At 38.7% G+C, this 22,428-nt stretch overlaps 1 protein-coding gene across 1 annotated transcript; it reads left to right on the plus strand.

Moving 5' to 3' along the window:
* The first annotated feature begins 11 nt into the window (after window positions 1–11).
* On the plus strand, window positions 12–21,994 carry DERL2 (derlin 2). Its single transcript, XM_063457440.1, has 7 exons — window positions 12–233; window positions 8,971–9,036; window positions 10,837–10,910; window positions 12,238–12,331; window positions 13,903–14,098; window positions 20,052–20,142; window positions 21,086–21,994. Exons 1-7 carry the CDS (start codon window positions 141–143, stop codon window positions 21,177–21,179), a joined length of 708 nt encoding a protein of 235 aa, XP_063313510.1. The 5' UTR covers window positions 12–140; the 3' UTR covers window positions 21,180–21,994.
* The last annotated feature ends 434 nt before the right edge of the window (window positions 21,995–22,428 follow it).

Consider the following 22,428-nt stretch of genomic DNA (forward strand, 5'->3'; position numbering starts at 1 on the left):
GGGAGCGGACGGCCAATGAGAAGCGCTGCAGGATGTGTGAGTGAGCGCTGATTGGCTGCGTGCTGTGAAGGCATTCGCTTTGCTGGAGGAGCGCTGGTACAGTGAGGGGATGAGAGTGGAGGCGCTGAGCAGGCAGCAAGATGGCGTACCAGACCTTCCGGCAGGAATACATGCAGATCCCCCCTGTCACCAGAGCCTATACCACAGCGTGTGTGCTCACCACGGCCGTAGTGGTAAGCATGGGGGGCTGGGAGCCGGCTGCCTGATCAGTGCTCACCGGGGGCAGCTTAGTGCAATGCCGGGATGGGGAACCTTCTGCACTCAGTGTAATATAATACAGTGTAATATAATACGGAGTAATAGGATGGCTCAGCATGAGTGTGTGTGTGTGTGTGTGTGTGTGTGTGTGTGTGTGTGTGTGTGTGCGCGCGCGCGCTGTGTGTCATTGTATATATATGTGTGTGTGTGTGTGTGTGTGTGTGTGTGTGTGTGCGCGCGCGCTGTGTGTCATTGTATATATATATATGTGTGTGTGTGTGTGCGCGCGCGCTGTGTGTCATTGTATATATATATGTGTGTGTGTGTGTGTGTGTGTGTGTGTATTCATGCAGTGTGTCAGTGAGGGCTGAGCCTGGGCTGACACACAGTCTGTGATGACATGCCAGGCTCCCCACACAGGGCACACTAGTCACATTGCCCGCTGGGCACTGAGTCGGTGCAGACAGTCTGGTTAAATGTCTAATTTGCCCCCTGACAGGGCACTGTTGGCCTCTTCCTGGCTGAAAGGACACGTCATGGTCTGTTAAACACAGTGCAGCCCAACATGATGGGGAGTTTTACTGTCTGTGTGCATACTATTCCATATAGGCCATATGTGCTTGATGAGGGTGTTGATATTTGGGGGGGGAGACAAAACCTGTGTGACAGAGAAAATATAGTATTTAGACCATAAAATAGAGACATGGCAAAAATCATAGAAACATACACCCAGGTTGTTTTTTTTAAATTAATATTCACTCGAACGATATTGTTTAATTTATTATTGAGGTCCAAATTCTACTGAAAGTCACGCTATTTATTGGTATTATAATTATGAACCTTCTTTTGGCACTTAATCATCTTGTAAAACTTTTTTTTAAAATAACATTTAAAACTACTGTTCCATCTAAATCCCTATGCTAATATGGGAAACATGCAAAAATAGCCAAGATACTTTTTTTTTTGTATCGTTAAAACTGCAGTAAGTTGAGCAGAGAGCTGGAAACTGAATGCCACAAATTGAGCTTTTATAATGGCTGAAGCTATGATTTATCCAATTGACTGTTAGGCTTACAACTTGAAATTCATTGGTAAATGATTTTTTTGTTTAAAGGAACACTATAGTCACCTAAATTACTTTAGCCAAATAAAGCAGTTTTAGTGTATAGATCATTTCACTGCTCAATTCACTGTCATTTATGAGTTAAATCACTTTGTTTCTGTTTATGCAGCCCTAGCCACACCTCCCCTGGCTATGATTGACAGAGCCTGCAAAAAAAAAAAAAACTGGTTCCACTTTCAAACAGATGTAATTTACCTTAAATAATTGTATCTCAATCTCTAAATTGAACTTTAATCACATACAGGAGGCTCTTGCAGGGTCTAGCAAACAATTAACATAACAGGGGATAAGAAAATCTTAATTAAACAGAACTTGCAATAAAGAAAGCCTAAATAGGGCTTTCTTTACAGGAAGTGTTTATGGAAGGCTGTGCAAGTCACATGCAGGTAGGTGTGACTATGGTTCATAAACAAAGGGATTTAACTCCTAAATGGCAGAGGATTGAGCAGTGAGGTTGCAGGGGCATGTTATATACATCAAAACTGCTTCATTAAGCTAAAGTTATACACGCAAGTGTTGTCTCATATTATTGGGGAAGGCCACATTCCATCCTGAATCATAAATGTTACATACATAGTTACATAGTTAGATAGCTGAAAAGAGACTTGCGTCCATCAAGTTCAGCCTTCCTCACACCTGTTTTTTGCTGTTGATCCAAAATAGAAGAAAAAAAAAAAAAACCCCAGTTTGAAGCACAATTTTGCAACAAGCTAGGACAAAAAATTCCTTATTGACCCCAGAATGGCAGTCAGATTTATCCTTGAATCAAGCAGTTATTACCCTACATTGAAAGATTATATCCTTGAATATTCTGTCTTTGCAAGTATGCATCTAGTAGCTGTTTGAACATCTGTATGGACTCTGATAAAACCACTTCTTCAGGCAGAGAATTCCACATCCTGATTGTTCTTACAGTAAAAAAACCTTTCCTTTGCCTTAGACGAAATCTTCTTTCTTCCAGTCTAAACGCATGGCCTCGTGTCCTATGTAAAGTCCGGTTTGTGAATAGATTTCCACACAATGGTTTGTATTGGCCCCGAATATATTTGTATAATGTTATCATATCCCCTCTCAGGCGACGTTTTTCTAAACTAAATAGGTTTAAATTTGTTAACCTTTCTTCATAGCTGATATGTTCCATTCCTTTTATTAATTTTGTAGCCCGCCTCTGCACTTTTTCTAGTGCCATGATATCCTTCTTTAGAACAGGTGCCCAGAATTGCACAGCATATTCAATATGTGGTCTTACCAGTGATCTATAGAGAGGCAAAATGATATTCTCGTCCCGAGAATGAATGCCCTTTTTCATGCATGACAATACCTTACTGGCCTTGGCCACTGCTGATTGACATTGCACATTGTTGCATAGTTTGTTGTCTATAACAATTCCCAAGTCCTTTTCGTGTGTTGTTATCCCTAATTCGCTTCCATTAAGGGTATACGTTGCTTGTGTATTCTTTACGCCGAAGTGCATAACTTTGCATTTTTCAACATTAAATTTCATCTGCCATTTGAGTGCCCAGTCCTCCAGTCTATCTAAATCCTTCTGCAGCAAAGTAATATCTTGCTCACATTGTATTATTTTACAAAGTTTTGTGTCATCTGCAAACACTGAAACATGACTTTCAATGCTGTCTTCAAGATCATTTATAAAAATGTTAAATAGAAGGGGTCCCAGAACAGACCCCTGAGGGACACCACTTGCCACCTCTGTCCAGCTTGAAAATTTACCATTAACAACAACTCTTTGTATTCTGTTTTTAAGCCAATGTTCTACCCAAGAACAAGCCTTTTCATCGAGACCGATTTCCTTGAGTTTGAACACTAATCTTTTGTGTGGAACTGTATCAAATGCCTTGGCAAAATCCAAATAGATCACATCCACTGCAACACCCTGATCTATACTTCTACTTACTTCTTCGTAGAACGCAATCAAGTTAGTTTGACATGACCTGTGCTTCATAAAACCGTGCTGATTTTTGCTGATAACCATATTCTTCTCAAGGAATTCTTGAATATTATCCCTTAATAACCTTTCAAATATTTTACCAGCCACAGAAGTTAAGCTCACAGGTCTATAATTTCCAGGCAAGGATTTTGAACCCTTTAATGTGATAATTCATTGAAAATATGTCTTAATTAGTTACAATACCATGCATATATTATAAAAAAATATTTTAGTGTGTTATGCAGATATATAATCTCAATCTATATTTTATAAATCTGATATATATTCACACGCAAACTGGGGGGAAAAGAGAGTACACCCTCTTTGAATTTTATAGTTTTACATATCAGGACATGACTAATCATTTGTTCCTTAGTATGTCTTAGTTATGTAAAAACAACCTCAGATATGAACAACACAGTGTCATGATTTATTTATAAAGAATAAAGGCAAATTGGAGAAGCTGTGTGTGTACACCTTATGATGTAATAGCTTGTAGAACCACCTTTTAGCAGCAATGACTTGAAGTCCTCATTTTCTGTTTGCCTTGATTAGTGTCTCACATCGTTGTGCAGGAATATTTACTATCTCTTCATTACAAAGTTGCTTCAGATCATTGAGGTTTGCTGGCATTTGTTTATGCATAGCTCTCTTAAGGTCCAGCCACAGCATTTCAATTGGGTTGGGATCAGAAATTTGACTGGACCATTGCAACACTGATTCTTTTCTTATTATTTTTTTTTTTTTTTTTTTTGCCATTCGGTTGTAAATTTGCTGCTGTACTTGGGATCCTTGTTCTGTTACATAACCCAATTTTCGTCGATCTTTTGCTGTCAGATAGATGGCCTCACGTGTGACTCTAGAATACTTATAATATAAAGAGGATTACATGGACAACACAATGACTGCAAGGTTCCCAGGTCCTGTGGCTGCAAAACAAACCCAAGTCATCACCCCTCCACCGCTGTCATTGACAGTTGGGATGAGGTGTTTGTGCTGATATGCTGTTTGTTTTTCGCAAAATAGGATTCTGTGCATTATGGCCAAAGATTTCAACTTTGATCTTGTCTTTCCAAATTACATTGTTCCAGAAGTCTTGTGGTTTGTTCAGATGCAAGTTTGCAACCGTAAGCGGTGCTTCAATATTCTTTATAGGGAGAAAAAAAACTTTCTCCTGACTACCCTTAAAAATAAACCATACATGTTTATAATTTTTCTAGTTGTTCTGTCAGGAAATTGAGCATTTAACAGGCTAACTTAGGCTCGTAGAGTCTGAGATGTAACTCTTGTTTTTTTGTTGCAATTTCTCTAAACATTGCACGGTCTGACCTTGGGGTGAATGTGCTGGGACATCCACTCCTGGGAAAATTGGTAACTGTCTTGAATGTTTTCCACATTTTCATAATCTTTCTCACAGTAGAATGACGAATGTTAAATGTTTGGAAATGGCCATGTAACTCTTCCCGGTTTGATAGGCTGATGCCTTTCCTCCTTGACATTGTGTTATCACACAACTGAATGCTACAGACCAGCAAGCTGCTAAAACTTCAACTTTTATAGAGGTTGTCACATTTACTGATGATCAGTTAATCAATGGCAATTTATTAGCAGCACCTTTCTGCTAATTATCCTCTTAAAGCGGCACTGTCACGCTGAACTAACCTTTCACCTATCGCTTCCTCTTCTCTCCATCTCTTAGAATTTGTTCTTTTCTTTATTTCTGCTCTAGTTTTCTTTAAAACATAAGACTAAAGTAGGGACTGAATCTATATGGACAAAAATATTGGGGGACACCTCTCAATTGTGGAATTCAGGTGTTTCAATCAATTTCATTGCTACAGATGTATAAAAACAAGCACCTTTCCATGCAGTCTGCATTTACAATCATTTGTGGGGGGGAAATGGGTTGTTCAGAAGAGCATAGTGAATTCCAGCAAAATTGTGAAATTTCAGTCATCTTGAAGTGGTATTATTGTAAAGTGAAAGCATTTAGGAACAGCAGAACTTTGGCCACGTAAACTCACAGTGCTGAGGCCCATGATGCATAAAAGTCACCAACACTGATTCCGTAGCTGAAGAGTTGCAAACTTCCACTGGCATTAATATCAGCACAAATACTCTGCAGCGGGAGCTTCATGGAATAGGTTTCCATGGCCAAGCAGCTGCACGCATGCCTCACATCACAAAGTAGAATGACAAGGGTCAAATCGAGTGGCGTAAATTATACTGCCACTGAACTCTGGAGCTGTGGAAACGCTCCTGTTAGGCAGTTTTTTGATGGGCAAGTCTGGCTTTGACGGATGCCGGGAAAACGTTGCCTGTCTGCATTGTGCCCACTTTAAAGGACCACTATAGTGCCAGGAAAACAAACTTGTTTTCCTGACACTATAGGGTCTCTAGGTCCCCCCCCCCACCATTAGGGTCCCCCTCCCGCCAGGCTCTAGAGGGAGGAAGGGGTTAAACACATACCTTTTCTCCACCGCCGGGCTCACTTGGCGGTGGGGACTCTCCGCCTCCTTTCCCCGTCATCAGCTCAATGCGCATGCACGGCAAAAGCCGGGCGCATTCAGCCAGTCCATAGGAAAGCATTCCCAATGCTTTCCTATGGACGCTGGCGTCTTCTCACTGTGAAAATCAAAGTGGGAAGCGCCTCTAGCGGCTGTCAATGAGACAGCCACTAGAGGCTGAATTAACCCATAGGTAAACATTCTCTGAAACTGCTATGTTTACAGCAGAAAGGGTTAATCCTAGATGGATCTGGCACCCAGACCACTTCATTAAGCTGAAGTGGTCTGGGTGCCTAAAGTGGTCCTTTAACCCCTTAAGGACGGAGGACGGTTCAGGACCGTCATCGGCATTTTTGTGTTGCCGACCGGTGACGGTCCTGAACCGTCCTAACCGTCCAGTGTACTTACCCGATTGCCGTCGTTCCCCCGGCGGCGATCGGCGGTGCTCCCGGTGTGGGGAGACTGCCTGCAGCCCAGACCGTCTCCCCATGGCGGTTTAGGACCCCTGTGGCCATGTGATCGCCCAACAGGGCGACCACATGGTAACAATAGGTGTCCTAGTCTCTGCCTGCAGGGGGACTGTCTGTGCAACTGTAAAATCAAAAAAAAATTTAAAGTGAAAGTTAATAAAAAAAAATATTATTATATATGTGTATATATATGATATATAGACATATATTATACCTATATAATATGTCTATATATCATATATATATATATATATATATATATATATATATATATATATATATATATATAATGTCATGCTAAGTGTATTTTTATATTAATATGTACATATATTAAAAATACACATATAATTAATTTACACACGTGTATATATATATATAATAACTATATATATTGTGTGTGTGTGTGTGTATATATATATATATTATTATAAAATACGAATAATAAATAATTTAAATTAAATGAAAAAAAATTAAAAATAATAATACAAATTATATATCTATACGAAATTTTATTCTAACTGTATTTTGATATTAATATATATTTATATCAAAATACACTTAGAATGAAATTGTATATATAAATAAATAAAAAGAATGCGAACTATTCATATGTCCATATACAAAATTATATAAATATACACGTAGACTTCAAATATATAAATATGCATATATATTTAAATTCTACGTGCGTATTTATGTAATATTTTTACATAATTAAGTTATTTTATTGATTGCAATTTAAGGGACCTGCCTGCCAGAGAATTTAATTTGCTATCACTGTATTTTACCCTGTAACGTTCTACGACACCCTAAAACCTGTACATGGGGGGTACTGTTTTACTCGGGAGACTTCGCTGAACACAAATATTAGTGATTCAAAACCGTAAAACATATCACAGCGATGATATTGTCAGTGAAAGTGACTTTTTTTGCATTTTATACACATAAACAGCACTTTTACTGATGATATAATTGTTGTGATACATTTTCCAGTTTTGAAACACTAATATATGTGTTCAGCAAAGTCTCCTGAGTAGAACAGGACCCCCCATGTACAGGTTTTATAGCATTTTTGAAAGTTACAGGGTCAAATATATGGGTCAAATATTTTTACATTGAAAATGGCCAGGTTGGTTACGTTGCCTTTGAGAGCGTATGGTAGCCCAGGAATGAGAATTACCCCCATGATGGCATACCATTTGCAAAAGAAGACAACCCAAGGTATTGCAAATGGGGTATGTCCAGTCTTTTTTAGTAACCACTTAGTCACAAACACTGGCCAAAATTAGCGTTCAATTTAGTTTTTTACTTTTTTCACACACAAACAAATATGAACGCTAACTTTGGCCAGTGTTTGCGACTAAGTGGCTACTGAAAAAGTCTGGACATACCCCATATTGAATACCCTGGGTTGTCTACTTTTAAAAAAATATGTACATGTGGGGTGTTATTTAGCAATTTATGACAGATAATAGTGTTACAATGTCACTATTGATACATTTTAAAAATTTATGTTTTGAAACCGCAATATCCTACTTGTACTTATAGCCCTATAACATGCAAAAAGCATGTAAACACTGGGTATTTTTGAACTCAGGACAACATTTTGAATCTATTTAGCAGTTTTTTTTCATTCGCCTTTGTAGATGAGTAAAAGATTTTTCACATAAAAGTCAAAAAACATGTATTTTTTTCAATTTTTCATCATATTTTTTCATTTTTTAAAAAATTAAATTACATGAGATTATATAAATAATGGTATGTAAAGAAAGCCCCTTTTGTCCTGAAAAAAACAATATATAATTTGTATGGGAACAGTAAATGAGAGAGCGGAAAATTACAGCTAAACACAAACACCACAAGTGTCAAAAAGATGCCTGGTCGCAAATGTACAACATCGCAAAAAAAGTCCGGTCCTTAAGGGGTTAAGGTGGATAATGGTATGGGACTGTTTATCAGGCGTTAGGTTAGACCCCATGCTTCCAGTAAAGGGAAATCTTCATGCTTCACCATATCAAGACATTTTGGACAATGCTTTGTGGAACCAGTTTGGGAGAAGGCCTTTTTCCCCCCCTAACTTTGCTGGTTTTGCTTACATATTTGATGATTCTCAAACCACGTCAGTCCAATTTTTTTTTTTTTGGTACATATAAATGAGGTATGGGGTGGCCGTACTTTCTCAAAGTCTTCATATACTTGTGTTCTCATACCAATTATTTTAAGGTAGAAACCGCGATATAATTTAAAGTGCCTGTTATGGATTGTAGAACACCTCTAACTTCTTTCTTGTTTTCCATATTCTTTTAGACATTTTTTTTTTTTTTGTGCACAAGCTTTATTTATCCCTGTTGTCAAACAATTTCCCCTTTCTCTTCTTCAAGATGCCACTTGCTTTATCTATTAACCTTTATTCCTCTCTGAGTCAGCATTTAAAATAAATAGTAGAATTTGGTCACCTACATTCTTCTTCAAAATTATTCTGTTTAAAAGTCTAATTTATGCATTTAAAATTATTCCAATTTGTGTGTGTTGTTTTTTTGTTTGGTGTGCAGCTATTTATTTAGTCTCTTAGTATATCATTAAAAATGCTTGCAAACAGCATTTAAGTACTCTACTTAAATAGTCATAAAGCTTGTATTTGTTTTCTTTCTTTCATTCATTCAGCAATTAGAACTCATTACACCGTTTCAACTGTACTTCAACCCAGACTTGATATTTAGGCATTACCAGGTAAGCATTCTTTTCAATTTCTTCTTTCAGCACCAATGAATCCTTTATTCTGATAAACCATTGTGTTCAAAAGAGTGGTGTGGATTTAACCAGAAACTAAGTGTTCAAAACTCATACTGACAATTGGCCTGTGGCCTGGCAAATAAAAATGTGGTCCTACCTAGTGTGTCATGGCAGTGGCAAGTAACTTTAAAGGCCTAGCTTGTTGTTTAGGACTTGAACTGTAAAGCATTGTTGCATCTTAATTTACAGTTGTACATATAAAGTGTGTGTGTGTGTGTATATATATATATGTATATATACACACTCTGCAGGTTCCCAGTTTAAATGTAAATATCCATATTGTCTGCTTAGAGTGTAATTTTACAAGATAATCTTGGAGCTGTAATGTCTGAAACATTCTGCCATTTCCTGAACACATTTAGGAGAGAGCTTAACTGTCGGTTGATCTACACAGTGTCATGGATCAAGTGATAAGAATTACTTTCCAGGGAGTTTCCGTACATGAGTTGGAAAGATTATATAGACTGTCTTTATATATTAGATACATGGTTTTACTTAATTTTCTTCCTTTTTTGTTTTCCATGTAAATGACTGCACGTTCATATACTGAAAGGAACACTCCAGACCTCTAATGTGCTTTAGCTTGTTAAGTGTTTTGTGTCTTAAGAGTAGTATTTTTTTATTTTATTTTTCTAAAAGTGCAGAAATCATTAGAAATTGGCACATTTTATGATTTAACCTTGTTTCACCCCCTTGCTGTCAGGCAACTAGCCTATTTACTTCCTAATTGTTAGCACTGTAAAACTGTGCTCTAGAAGCAGTCCGTTCCTCGGGGAATTCTGTGATTGGACAGCCACATAAAGTCTGGAATATGTTAGAAGGGTGGAAGACTTGCAAAGGCAGAAGACAAGATATCTACAAAAAAAAAAAAATATATATATATATATATATACCCATAATTAAATGCATGAATGGGGGCATGTCTAGTAACCATAATTTTATTTTGATCTGCACAGTGGAGTGTCCTTTTTAAATATAGTGTTAAGGTTTATGTTTTGAGTTGGGGTTAGTGTTTTGGGTTAGTTATTTAGGGTCAAGGACAGGGGTAGACAACCTTTGGCACTCCAGATGTTATGGATTACATCACCTTTGATGCTTTGCCAGCATTGTGACTATAAGAGCATTATGGAAGATGTAGTCCACAACATCTAGTATGCCAAAGGTTGCCTACCTCTGGTCTAGGGATTGCACTCAAAGCCTTTAGCCCTAATCATTAGCATGCAAAATTATTTAACCCCTTAAGGACACATGACATGTGTGACATGTCATGATTCCCTTTTATTCCAGAAGTTTGGTCCTTAAGGGGTTAAACCTGATAGATATGAAATGGATATTCTACTTTTTACTTCCATTTTTTTAAAATATTTTTATATATATATATATATATATATGTTTTTTGTTTTTTTATATTATTATTATTATTATTGTAGCTTTATAAATAACTTGAATTTGATGTTACACTATTCATTTGATCCACTTCCATTTTTAGTAAATGTGATTTATAGCAATATGAGAATGACAAAGCCAGGATTTTTTTTTTCTGCTTGCTTCATTTGCACAGATCAAGAAAAGATAAATATCTGATTTGATGATATCCAAAAGGAATTGGCAACTGTGCCCTAAGCACACATAATGTTTTCTTGCTAAAAATATAAGTGGTGCCATGTAAATGTCCTTTATTTTTGGCAACATTGTGTAATGTATCTTCTGTCTTTATTATATTTTATTTTTTTACAGGTATGGCGATTAATAACAAACTTCTTATTTTTTGGAGCCGTTGGATTCAATTTTTTATTTAATATGATTTTTCTGTATCCTTTTAATGGAATTGTTGTGAGCTAACATTGTAAACATCTTATAATCTTGTTTCTTAGCATTTATAATGGAAATACGAGTTTATAAATGGTCAATTTATCAGCTGTCGAATACAATTACCATCGATTCTTACTAAATATGTGACTTTCCTTTATAAAAGAAAAGCTGTAGGCATCATAAACACTTTAATGGATTAAAGTGGTTATAGTGCCTGGAGTCCTTGGGTGCCAGATCCCACATCACTGCTGAACAGTTTACTCACTGTTTTTAGGAGGGTTGCTCTGTCCCTGGCAGCCTGGTCTCCATTTATGATATGGTGGAGGTGTAAGGACTGGATACTAGGGACTGCTGACACTCTCAGCCAAGCACTGCCTGCTACCTCTGTTATAGGGTGAAGTGGGACATCACTCCACCATTTTGTTATTTGCGGCAAGGCTACTGGGGGCGGGGGCGGAGATTCTCTAAGAGGTGAATAAACCATATAACAGTCATTCAGAACCTGGTTACCATGGACTCCAGGTACAATAACCACCTTAATCCGTTTATTCCCCCCCCCCCCCCTTTTTTTTTTTTTTTTTTAAACTTCAATACTGCTGCATCAATAATGGCTAGAATGAAGAGACATGGAGAGCAAGTCCCTTGCAAATACCACTATAATTGTTATTTTGCTTGTTGTCTCATTACTGCAATCTGTCTGAAGAAAAGTTCCCCTGGCGTCTTGGTTGTAGGAAGTGCATCTAAATATCAATAACTTTTCCACAGTGGAAATATTTTATATAGTATTTGCTTAAAGGGACAGTATAGTTATCAGAACAACTACAGCTATTGCAGTTGTTCTGGTGTCTGCAGCCTGTCCCTGCATGTTTTTTAATGTAAACACTGCCTTTTCTCTGTCTAGGAACACCTTTAGTGACAGTCACTCAGATGACCACTAGAGGTGCTTCCTGGGTCAGTGTTGCACATGCTCTGCATAGAGGGGCGGGCTGTACGTTCGTCATAGAGATGCATTGATCCAATGAGTAGATGCTGATTGGAGCAACATTGCGTTTTGCCACACATGCGCAGTAGCTTCCAACTACTTTCCTATGGAAAAGCATTGGATTGGCTCAGATTGGATCAGCATGGCCAGCTACGACGTGACCCATACTGAGCTGTAATAAAGATGAGTAAAATCACCTTTTACTCTTCTGACAGGGGGGCAGCCACCTAAATATTGCTCTACTACATCTGTACATCTAATTAAGCTTGAAATTTTTTCTTGTTCTAGAAATGTTTTGTCTTTTATAAGAGAGATGTATTCCTTAACATGGGTGCTTTCTACAGATATCGATACTGCAGGATGCTTGAAGAAGGATCCTTTAGAGGTCGAACTGCAGATTTTGTATTTATGTTCCTGTTTGGTGGTCTTTTAATGGCTGTATCCTTTATCAACCAGAAATTGTGATTTGATAAGTTAATTTACATTTGTCATTTTCTTGCATGAACATCATGTTTCAGTTGTATGTGCAAAGGTCTGTGTATAAAAAAATGTCTGGTTTTATTTTTGGAGTATATTGTTTAAATAACTAGACTAGAAGTATTGTATGCATCTCACAAGATGGGGCATACATTGAAAAAAATTTATTATTTTTTTGTGTGTCCTTTCCCATAAATCTCCTAATCTGTCTTTATCACAAAAAAATGCTTTTGCTCCTCTGCTCATGCTGCTGCTGCTCTTAAACAGAGCCTACCCCACCTTCTTTCCCTTAGGCTTAGTTCAAACGGGAGAGATACCCAGAGGAAGGCAGATCACAACAGACATGCAGAGAGGGCAAGGGCTGTTTTTTTTTTTTTAGCCTCTGATTTAAAAAAAAAAAAATCTCGAAATTTGCTAGCAATTCTGCAAGCACAATATAGAGATGAATTTGATTTTTTTAAGATGAAATTGTATTTGTGCTGTCAGGTACACTTTTTTTTTTTTTAAATAAAACTGTGCAAGTTAAAAGGGTACATTGTGAGCAATAGGCGAGACTGGAACAGTCAGGGGGTTTAGTTTTGTAACTTTAAGCAAAGATATTGACTTTGACATATTGGGAAAGTGCATCATAAATATTCATAATTGTGCAAGTTTTGATGACTTTTTGGCTCCTTAGCCAAACGATTACATACATTTTTCGGACTTAAGATTTCCCTTGTAACGAACAGATATTCATTTGGTTTTGACATTGATGCTTCCACTGATTGCAAGAATTTCATTTTTGTTTGACAAATGCTTTCTGGGTAAGGAGCCTTGCTTGGCATTGTAAATCCTTGCAGCAGTCCATGAGGCTGATAGGACCGTTTCCCATTTATGAACGCAACAAGTAGATTATGGCAGACCTCATCTCCTAGGAGACTCCCCAGCAAGTGGAAAACTTATTTCATTTTGACTATTTTGGAATTTCACTGAAGAGATGTACTGAATAAGGGTCTAAGTAGGGTCTACTTTGTTTATTTCCTCCGCCTGACACTTCTAGACACTGGGCGGAGATTCCGCTCAGATGTTATCAGTGACCCCCAGATGTTATCAGTGACGGCTGCAGGGAATTGGCCCTGTCTATGTAGACCTCCTATGCTGTACTATAAAATTTCATATAAGTAGAACTCTCCCTCCCCCCCCTCCCCCCCCCCCCATCTTTACCTAATCAGGAGTCTGCAAATTTGGCAACATTTCCTAGACAGTGATCGTGCCCCTTTTTAATACATGTGCAAAAGCATACATTTAATCATATTTCTGCTATGTTATTTCATTCTTGTCTTCTTTTGTAGATATAATTATGTATTTTTAATATATTGATATTTTTTGTTATACATTATATATTTTTGAATATTTAGAATTGTGTTTTTTAGAAATGTTATCCAAAAATATGAAATAATTGGAGAAGCTTATCCAAACATATTAAATTAAGGCTATAGTTACAAATGCTGCCCAGCACTGCTGTCATTCTTTCCTTAATGGGTTTTCCCCAGATCTTTGGCCTGTTTGTCAGTTTAGTTTTCTTGGGCCAAGCGTTCACGATAATGCTTGTGTATGTGTGGAGCAGAAGGAATCCTTATGTCCGTATGAACTTCTTTGGTCTTCTGAACTTTCAAGCACCTTTCCTGCCTTGGGTGCTCATGGGATTTTCATTGTTACTGGGGAACTCCATTATAGTGGATCTTCTAGGTAAAAATACTAAATAATTCTGAAATCATTATTTAATGCAACAATGTATACTTACAAATTAACCCGATAAAGACACCCCAAATAGATATTGAGCTTTAATCACGACCATATTGATGATTCAAAGGTAAATGTTTGTTGTTTACACTTTTTGTGTTTTGCTTAAATGTTGGATTTACTTAGTACAGTGAGGAACTATTTGTGCTCCTTTTTAAAATGTGCTGGTCATGATTTGCATAACTGAAACAAAACAATATAAATTCTATATGTAATGCTAGCAAAATTCCTAGCAATACAGCTGTAAACAAATGCCCCCACCCAGATGACAAATTCATTCTTTGGCATGCAGTCAGCTTAGACCAGGGCTGTCCAACCTGCGCCTCCCAGGTTGGACAGCCCTGGTCTGTTGCTGAACTACAACTCCCATGATTCCTTGGCTAACTGTTTCATTGAATGGGAGTTGTAGTTCAGCAACATCTGGGGGGCCGCAGGTTGGACAGGCCTGGCTTAGACCGTTCTGCTTAGATGTGAACACTAGAAGAGTGCTTTTCTTCCTCCCCCTGTTATGGCAACTACAGTACATGTGCTGTAATTGATGTGATCAGGTATTTCAGCGATATATTCGACACTTATCCTGTGTATTGCTGGCCCGAGTGACCTTTACCTTGTATTTCTGTAAAGCTTTATTTTTCCTTTCAGATTAGAGGCAGTGCTTACACCATAGGGATATCCAATCTGGAGGGAAAAACAGGCAGGCAAATCTCCAACATTTTAACCCCTCCCCTAATTACCTCCTTTCCAATAAGTAGCAGCTCCTCCTGATCATCCCCAGTTCTTTGCCTGCCTTCGGCAGGGGAGGTTATGCAGGAAGGTTCTCCAGGAAGCAGGTGAGAAGGGCTGAGGCTCGGGAGGCTCTGCTTCCTTGATGTTCGGGTAAGTAGCGTTTAACACGCCGGACGGTGTGGTCCCTCAGAATTTATTCCGTCTCTTGCCGTGCCAGGTGCCGGTCTGACGAAGGACGCAGGCGTGCGTCGGCTGGGAGGTCCTGTCGGTGGAACGCACACACAGGTTGCGTTGCGTTCCACCAGGGAGTCGCAGAGCGCTATGCACATGCGCAATGCGAACCTGGATTCAGGCGCCAAATTTGAACTGGGCGTTTTTGTTTGGTTACAGGACTTAAAAGGAGCGTCCCCAGCAGCAACCTCTGTTTGCCAGGTGCTCTCAGAACGGTTTGCAATGTGTGTTTCTCACCTGCCCTCCAACACACTCTCGGGCCATTTAAGGTAAGACTGATTAAGTTTTTATTTAAATGGTTCTAGCCTGAATCTTTAGGGAAAAATTTTGTTATTTTCCCTTGTTTGTTTTCTGTTCCCAGTATATAATCCTGAAAATTTTGGATAAAGTTGCTGAGAAGGGGAAATGTACATCTAGCCAAGCATTTAATGTGCTCTGTGTGTGGCCATCTTCTGCCAGATGGTTGTAAAAAGAAAACTTTGCTCTGTGTGTTCAAAGAAGCTTCAGAGGAAGCACAAAGAACAGTAATGTCCACTTTATCAGCTGGTTGCAACAAAGTATGCAGCGAACAGTTGTGGATATGTGGTCAGCAGCATTACAGACAATCCAGGCTTCGGTTGCCCAGGATTCTCAGCTTGTAATACATGCTAACAAAAAGCCTAAGATCTTGGGAAGTTCCGATTCTAGTTTGGAACTAGTGGTTCTGAGTATGGCGATAATTCAGCAGTGCCTCATCAAATGAGGAATCTGCATTCCCAGTAGAATCCATTTGGGGAATTGATTAAAGATGTGCAGTTGCATTTGAACTTGAAGAAACAGGGTAAAAGTCCTATAGGTTTCTTTTTCACCCACAGATTGGGGTATTGATTTAAAAGAATGGAAAATTCCCAGGTCACATGCTGTTTATTGGCTAGACAGTTTTTATTTCTCTCTTTCCATAGAAGCGGTACAAGACTGTATGCTGGATACTGTCCCTGTAGTGGGCGTTCCTATTGCTCAAATAGGTAAGAAAACTACATTACCAATTGGAGTTTCAAGCGGCCTCAAGGAGGTCATGGTTGAACGCAGGGACTCCTCCTTAAAGATGTTGTTCATCTCTTCGGCAGCTCAAGCTAAAGCTTTGATTACGGGGTCATCCGTTGCCGAGGCCCATATTTCTTTGGTTGGAAGAACTAGAAAAGGAAGACCCGTTAAAGCTATTATAAAATATCAGTATGGCATCTGATTTTTAGTGGATGCCTCTGCAGAAAGCCTGAAATTATCGGCCAAGAATATAGGTATTTCAACAGTCGCCAGAAGAGCCCTTTGGCTTAGAAATTGGTCAGCAGATGCGACACCTGATAATTCACTGTGTGAACTATCTTTTGAACCTGGAAGACTTTTCGGTTCAAAGCTGGATGAGTTGTTGAAACAGGTGAAGGAAGGAAGGAATGCTTTACCAGTATCGTATGGGAAGCAGTTAGAAGCCGTAACGCAGAGACACTTCCCTCATTTAGAAGTTCCTCTCTTAGAAACTATTTCAAAGGTCAACAGAAAGAGCCTTTGATTATAGGAAGAAGTATCGACTCTGTTACTAAAAGAGTGGTGGAAGAAGTTCCTCTAAAGGAAGACATCAAGGCACCTATTCAAAACTTTTCTTGGTGCCAAAACCAGATGGTTCGTTCGGACCTATCCTAGACCTAAAGGCCGTAAAAAAGCGGATTATCATAAAGAAATTCCTCATGGAAACAGTAAAGTCGGCTGCTCTGCTTATGCACCCATAAAATTGGTTGCTTCCCTGGATTTGAAAGATGCCTATCTTCATGTACCCATAGCAGCATCCAGCAAAAGTTTTCTACGGATGCGGTGTGCTGCCAATTGGTAACCATACATTACCAATTCAGAGCACTACCTTTCGGCCTGGCATCAGCGCCCAGAGTATTCACATAGCTTCGAGTAGTAGTTCAAGCTTTCTAAGAAGTATGGGCATCGCTGTCATTCCATATGTGGACGTCTGGCTGTTGTTTGCAGAGTCCCAAGTTCAACTACAGTTAGACCTGGGGACAGCCATCAATTCGCTGGAAAAGCATGGCTGGCTAATAGATTTCAACATATCGGAACTAGTGCCAGTTCAAAGGATCCGGTTCTTGGGTCTATTTTTGGATTCTATCGCGATGAAGTTATTCCTGCCAGAGGGGAAGATACTAAAAGATCAAGCGGTTAATCCGGAATCTCTGAGAAAAAAGTATGTTTTCAATCAGAGATGCCAGGTGCTTGCTGGGTCTGTTTACAGCCTCAATCCCGGCAGTCGATTGGGCAATAGCCAGTATGAGACCTCTACAAAGTTACATTCTGCAGGTCTGGTATCGACAGGAACTCTGCCTAGATAGGCTGATGAGGTTTAACGATCTAATTTTGAAAAGTCTGCAGTGGTGGACATTTTCTCGATTCCTCCACGGGGGTCTGTCTTTCCGGATGCAGTACTTTGCTATCATATCAACAGACGCCTCTGCGCTGGGCTGGGGGGCCCATCTGGAAGACGTATAGAAGCAGGGGTTCTGGCAAGAGAAGGATATGAGAAGTTCCTCGAACTTCAGGGAATTAAAGGCCGTATGGATGGCACTCTTGGCGTTTCAGTTTCTCATCAAAGTTCAACATATTCGAATTCGTTCAGACAATCGAACGACAGTGGCGTATTTGAACATACAGGGAGGTACGAGATCAACAAGATTAGAAAGCCTTTGTTCAATAATCATGCTGTGGGCAGAAGTGCACCTGATGTCAATCTCTGCAGTTCACATTTTAGGAAAGTTCAATGTGGTGGCAGATGCCCTGAGCAGGCATCATTTGAAACAAGCAGTTTTGGTCCCTGTCATGCAGAACTTTCAAGTTCAGCACAGTCCGCTTCGGTGTTCCGGAGATAGACCTGAGGGCACTCAGAGTGAACAGGAAGACAAGACGTTTTGCATCCCTAACTCCAGCAGACAGGCCGGATTTCATAGATGCCCTGTCATTACCATGGAAGTTCAACCTGGCATATAGCTTCCCGCCAGTAGTGATTATTCCCAGTATACTTCAAAAAAGTAAGGCTGGGAAATGTAAGTATTATCCTAATCCGTCCAGGGTGGCCAAGAAGTAGTTGGTTCTCGGTTCTCCTGAACTTTCCGGGGGCCACCTTTTGGAAGCTTCCTCTTTCAGGAGTAATTCTAGAGGACGCCATGGTGCCTCTTCCGGACCTTCGGAGATTCCGATTGACGGCCTGGTTTCTGGACTCCAGATTTAGAGTGTAAAGGTCTGGATCCTGAAGTTATAAAAAAATTTTTTTTTTTTTTTTGTTGGCATCTACTTCAAGGTTCTACGTTAGGATTTGGAAGTTTCAGCGATGTTGTAGGTTTGAAGTCAAACCTGTTTCCGCGTCCATCCAGAAGATTCTATGCTTCCTTCAGATGAGATTGGCAAAGGTCTTAAACCTGCTTCATTTAGTTTACATGTTTCTGCTATCGGTTTCTTCTCCCTCAGATGTTTCGCCTCGAATTTTCTGATTTCAAGGTTCTTCAGAGCTCTGACACGTTTGGTGCCCTTTGTTGGGGAAACTTGTCCTCCCTGGGATCTGAATTTGGTCCTTTCCGCGCTTTGAGTACCGCCTGTTGAACCATTGGAAGAAGTTCCCTGAAGATGTTTTTTTTTGGATACCGTTTTCCTTTGATGGCTATTCGTCAGCTAAAAGAGTATGTGAGCTCCGAGCGCTTCGGGAGTATTTTCCCTTTTTGGTTTTCATCAGGACAAGGAGGTTCTGAAGCTCGATCCTTCAGGTATCACTAAAGTTTTTTCTGTTGCCTATGTCAACCGAGAAGTGGTTTTGCCGACCTTGTGTCGGACTCCGTCTAATGCCTTGGTATGTAATTTTCTCTGCTTAGACGTAACGATAGGTCTTTGGCAATATCTAAAGCTACGGAATCCTTCCGTTAGGATATCGGTATGTTTGTCTTGTTCATAGGCACACAGAAAGGTATGTTGGTTTCGCAGAGTTCTCTGGCTAGATGACTGAAGGATTGTATTCTGTTATCTTATTCTAAGAGTGACTCGGAATTTGCAGGCCCTATAAAGGAACATTCTACTAGAGCTGTTTCGCCGTCAGGGGCTCTGCGTGCAGCTACTTCTCCGTCTCGAATTTGTTCAGCTGCTAATCGGTCCTCTCTCCATACGTTCGCAGGACACTACAAGTGGGACATACTGGCCTCGGAGTATGCAGCTTTTGGGCGCAGGGTGCTTCAAGCAGTAGTGAACTGAAACCCGCCCTCAGGATCTGCTTTATTATATCCCTATGGTGTAAGCACTGCCTCTAATCTGAAAGGAAAAACATAAATTTTACTTACCGAAAATTTCTTTTTCCTGAAGATTAGAGGCAGTGCTACAATTCCCGCCCCTTTTTCTAATAAACTAAGTAATTTTGCAGCTATTTGGCTTATGTATTGTCTGGGGATGATCAGGAGGAGCTGCTACTTATTGGAAAGGAGGTAATTAGGGGAGGGGTTAAAATGTTGGAGATTTGCCTGCCTGTTTTTCCCTCCAGATTGGATATCCCTATGGTGTAAGCACTGCCTCTAATCTTCAGGAAAAAGAAATTTTCGGTAAGTAAAATTTATGTTTTTTTTTTTATATTGTTGACTATTTTTCTGTCTACAGACTTGTGATTTGGTTATATTATAAGATGGAGTAATAGAATAGTGTCAATTGTTTGTTACTGTGTAATTGGTATTACACCCCTTTACCATATTTTTGTGTTTACTTGTTGGGCACCTACTGAAAGCCATCAACATATTTATTAAACAGGTAGATATAGACAGATTTTGATTTAGTCTCCTCGCTCATTTTCTGCTTCACTTTAAATACTTTGTTGTAGCCTTTAATGTCATAACTTTTCATTTTTCCACATCTCTCTAATGTTTTTGATTTCATTTAGGTATTGCAGTTGGGCACATATATTTCTTTTTAGAGGATGTGTTTCCCAATCAACCTGGAGGAGGAAGAATTCTTAAAACCCCTTATGTATTGTAAGTACCGTATACGTTTTTAAAAACCTTTTTGTGTAATGCACAGAGCTTGTTAACTTGAGGAATAAATATACATGTATGGGATTTTTGTAAAGACAGGTTTTCAAAGTGCAGATTGTAGATTAAAGAGCTGCCATGTGTGTCTACTATTGTGAATGATTTGCAGACATTACTATTCAAAAGGGTTGAATTAAATATCTTGCTTATCTGCACATGGATGCATTTTCTCATTTAATATTTAGAAGTACAGTGCTATGGGCTTTGTGTTTTTTTTTGTTTTTATTTTACTTGCACTATAGCATCAGCATATTTTTCTACTAGTGTCCAAACTAATGGTTGCGTATCCATTATTTCTATGCAAGTCATATCTTTAGTAAAGTGTATGTATTCAACAAATAGAAAAACGGTCTCATTGAAACTGCGCTTAAACTTTAGACGCCATCCATTCCAAGAACAATATGTGACAAACCGATCCAAACACATCTTATTATTCGGTAGATACTATATGTACAAACGCTGTTTCAGTCCTGCTTAGGTTTTATTCAACATTGTATAGACAATATCTAAACACAGAACAGCTTTTTACAAACTACCATTATATTTCCCATAACGTTCATTCTACCCATTCATTCTGGGAAGAAACTACACCCGCAATGATAATTGAATTGATTTTTATTTTTTTGTTCATGCATTTATATATATATATCTCATTTATATTTATATATATATATATATCTTGATACACTGGACTAAAATGTGGCTTATACTTAATAGTATCTATGAAATACAACTACCTTGAGAAGCATTTGTGCCTCTTTCTTTACAGCAATGTTTTGTTTTGACAAGAATTTAACTCATGTTTCCTTTTGATATGTTCCCAATAGGTGATACTTGCTAAAATGTATTCCTTTATTTTATTTTATTTTATTTTATTTTATTTTAGAAAAGCAATATTTGACACTCAAGAAGAAGACCCAAATTACAATCCACTCCCTGAAGATCGACCTGGAGGATTTGCGTGGGGTGGAGGTCAATGATTTTAAAGTTATTGAGACTGGTGCCAACATTCAAATGCAACAGGGAAGCAAAGTTATTTTATTACCTTGTGGGACACATTCTCCCTGTTGCAAGAGACAGCTTTCACATTTCTCCAGAGCCGGAAGCACTTTATGATCCATTGACTCGCCCATGGAGACCTTTTCAACTACCCATCAGTGCCTCTGAGTTGAGGTTTTGCTTGCATTGGTACTTGAACCTTTTGGATCCAAGAAACTGGAAACAAATGCTAGTCAACAAGGCCATGCATAGTTGTATAATGGTTTTTAAAGTTGTTGTGTGTATTTTTCTTAAGTTCTTTGATACAAAAGATAATGTATGACAGTCTTTAAAAGACACATGAAATCAACAAAACTCAGTTGTGATATTTGTGATCTTTGTATATATATATATATATTTTTTTTTTATTGATTTGGGTAAAAATATCCATGATACTACAACTAGATGAGTTCTTTCACTAGTGGCTTTGCTTTACCAATATTCTCAGATTGTAAAGTAAGACGGTTAGCTGATATGTCAGATATTACGTGATTTATTTTATTACTTTTTACAAGATTTATAGAGGAGTTTTATATAAACTTTCAGATGAACACAGGCATGTATATAACTTGAACGAATATTAATACAGATTCGATTCCATTGTCCATGTGTGTGCTGAAATTGGTAGAGTCCCTGAACAAAAGGTTACCTATGGCTTATTGCCTCCTTTTTGTAAACTAGGATATTTTGAGGTTAAAAAGAAACTAAAGTATAAATAGTACTGGTACAAACAAACTTTAATATTTTGGATGTCTCTCATTGTGGAGAGGGGGAGAGCTGTTATGCCAATTTTAGGAAAGTTAGTTAGGACTGAAGGATAATTGATATTGCTAATACACTGATCAGTCATCACATTAAAACCACTGACAAGCAAAGTGAAAACCATTGATTATATTGTAACAATGGAACCTGTGAAGGGGTGGGATATATGAGACAGCAAGTGAATAGTCTGTTTTTGAATTTCATGTGTTGGAAGCAGGGAGAATGAGCAAGAGGGGAAAAAAATCTGAATGACTTTGACAAGGGCCAAATAGTGATGGGTAGATGACTGGGTAAATCATTCTCTAAAATGGCGAGTCTTGTGGAGTGGTCCCAGTGTGCAGTCATTGGTACCTACCAAAAGTTCTTTAAAGTAAGGACATCTGGTGAATTGCCATCAGGGTCATGGAGGTCCAAGTCTCATTAATGCAA

The sequence above is a fragment of the Pelobates fuscus genome, chromosome 1 (genome assembly GCF_036172605.1).
Source record: "Pelobates fuscus isolate aPelFus1 chromosome 1, aPelFus1.pri, whole genome shotgun sequence".
Lineage (NCBI taxonomy): Eukaryota > Metazoa > Chordata > Amphibia > Anura > Pelobatidae > Pelobates > Pelobates fuscus.

Coding starts and splice junctions, on each gene's coding strand:
- DERL2 (XM_063457440.1), top strand. CDS start 141: ATGGCGTACCAGACCTTCCGGCAGGAATACATGCAGATCCCCCCTGTC. Junction 12,332..13,902: donor TTGGTGGTCTTTTAATGGCT/GTATCCTTTATC, acceptor GGTTTTCCCCAG/ATCTTTGGCCTGTTTGTCAG. Junction 20,143..21,085: donor CTTAAAACCCCTTATGTATT/GTAAGTACCGTA, acceptor ATTTTATTTTAG/AAAAGCAATATTTGACACTC.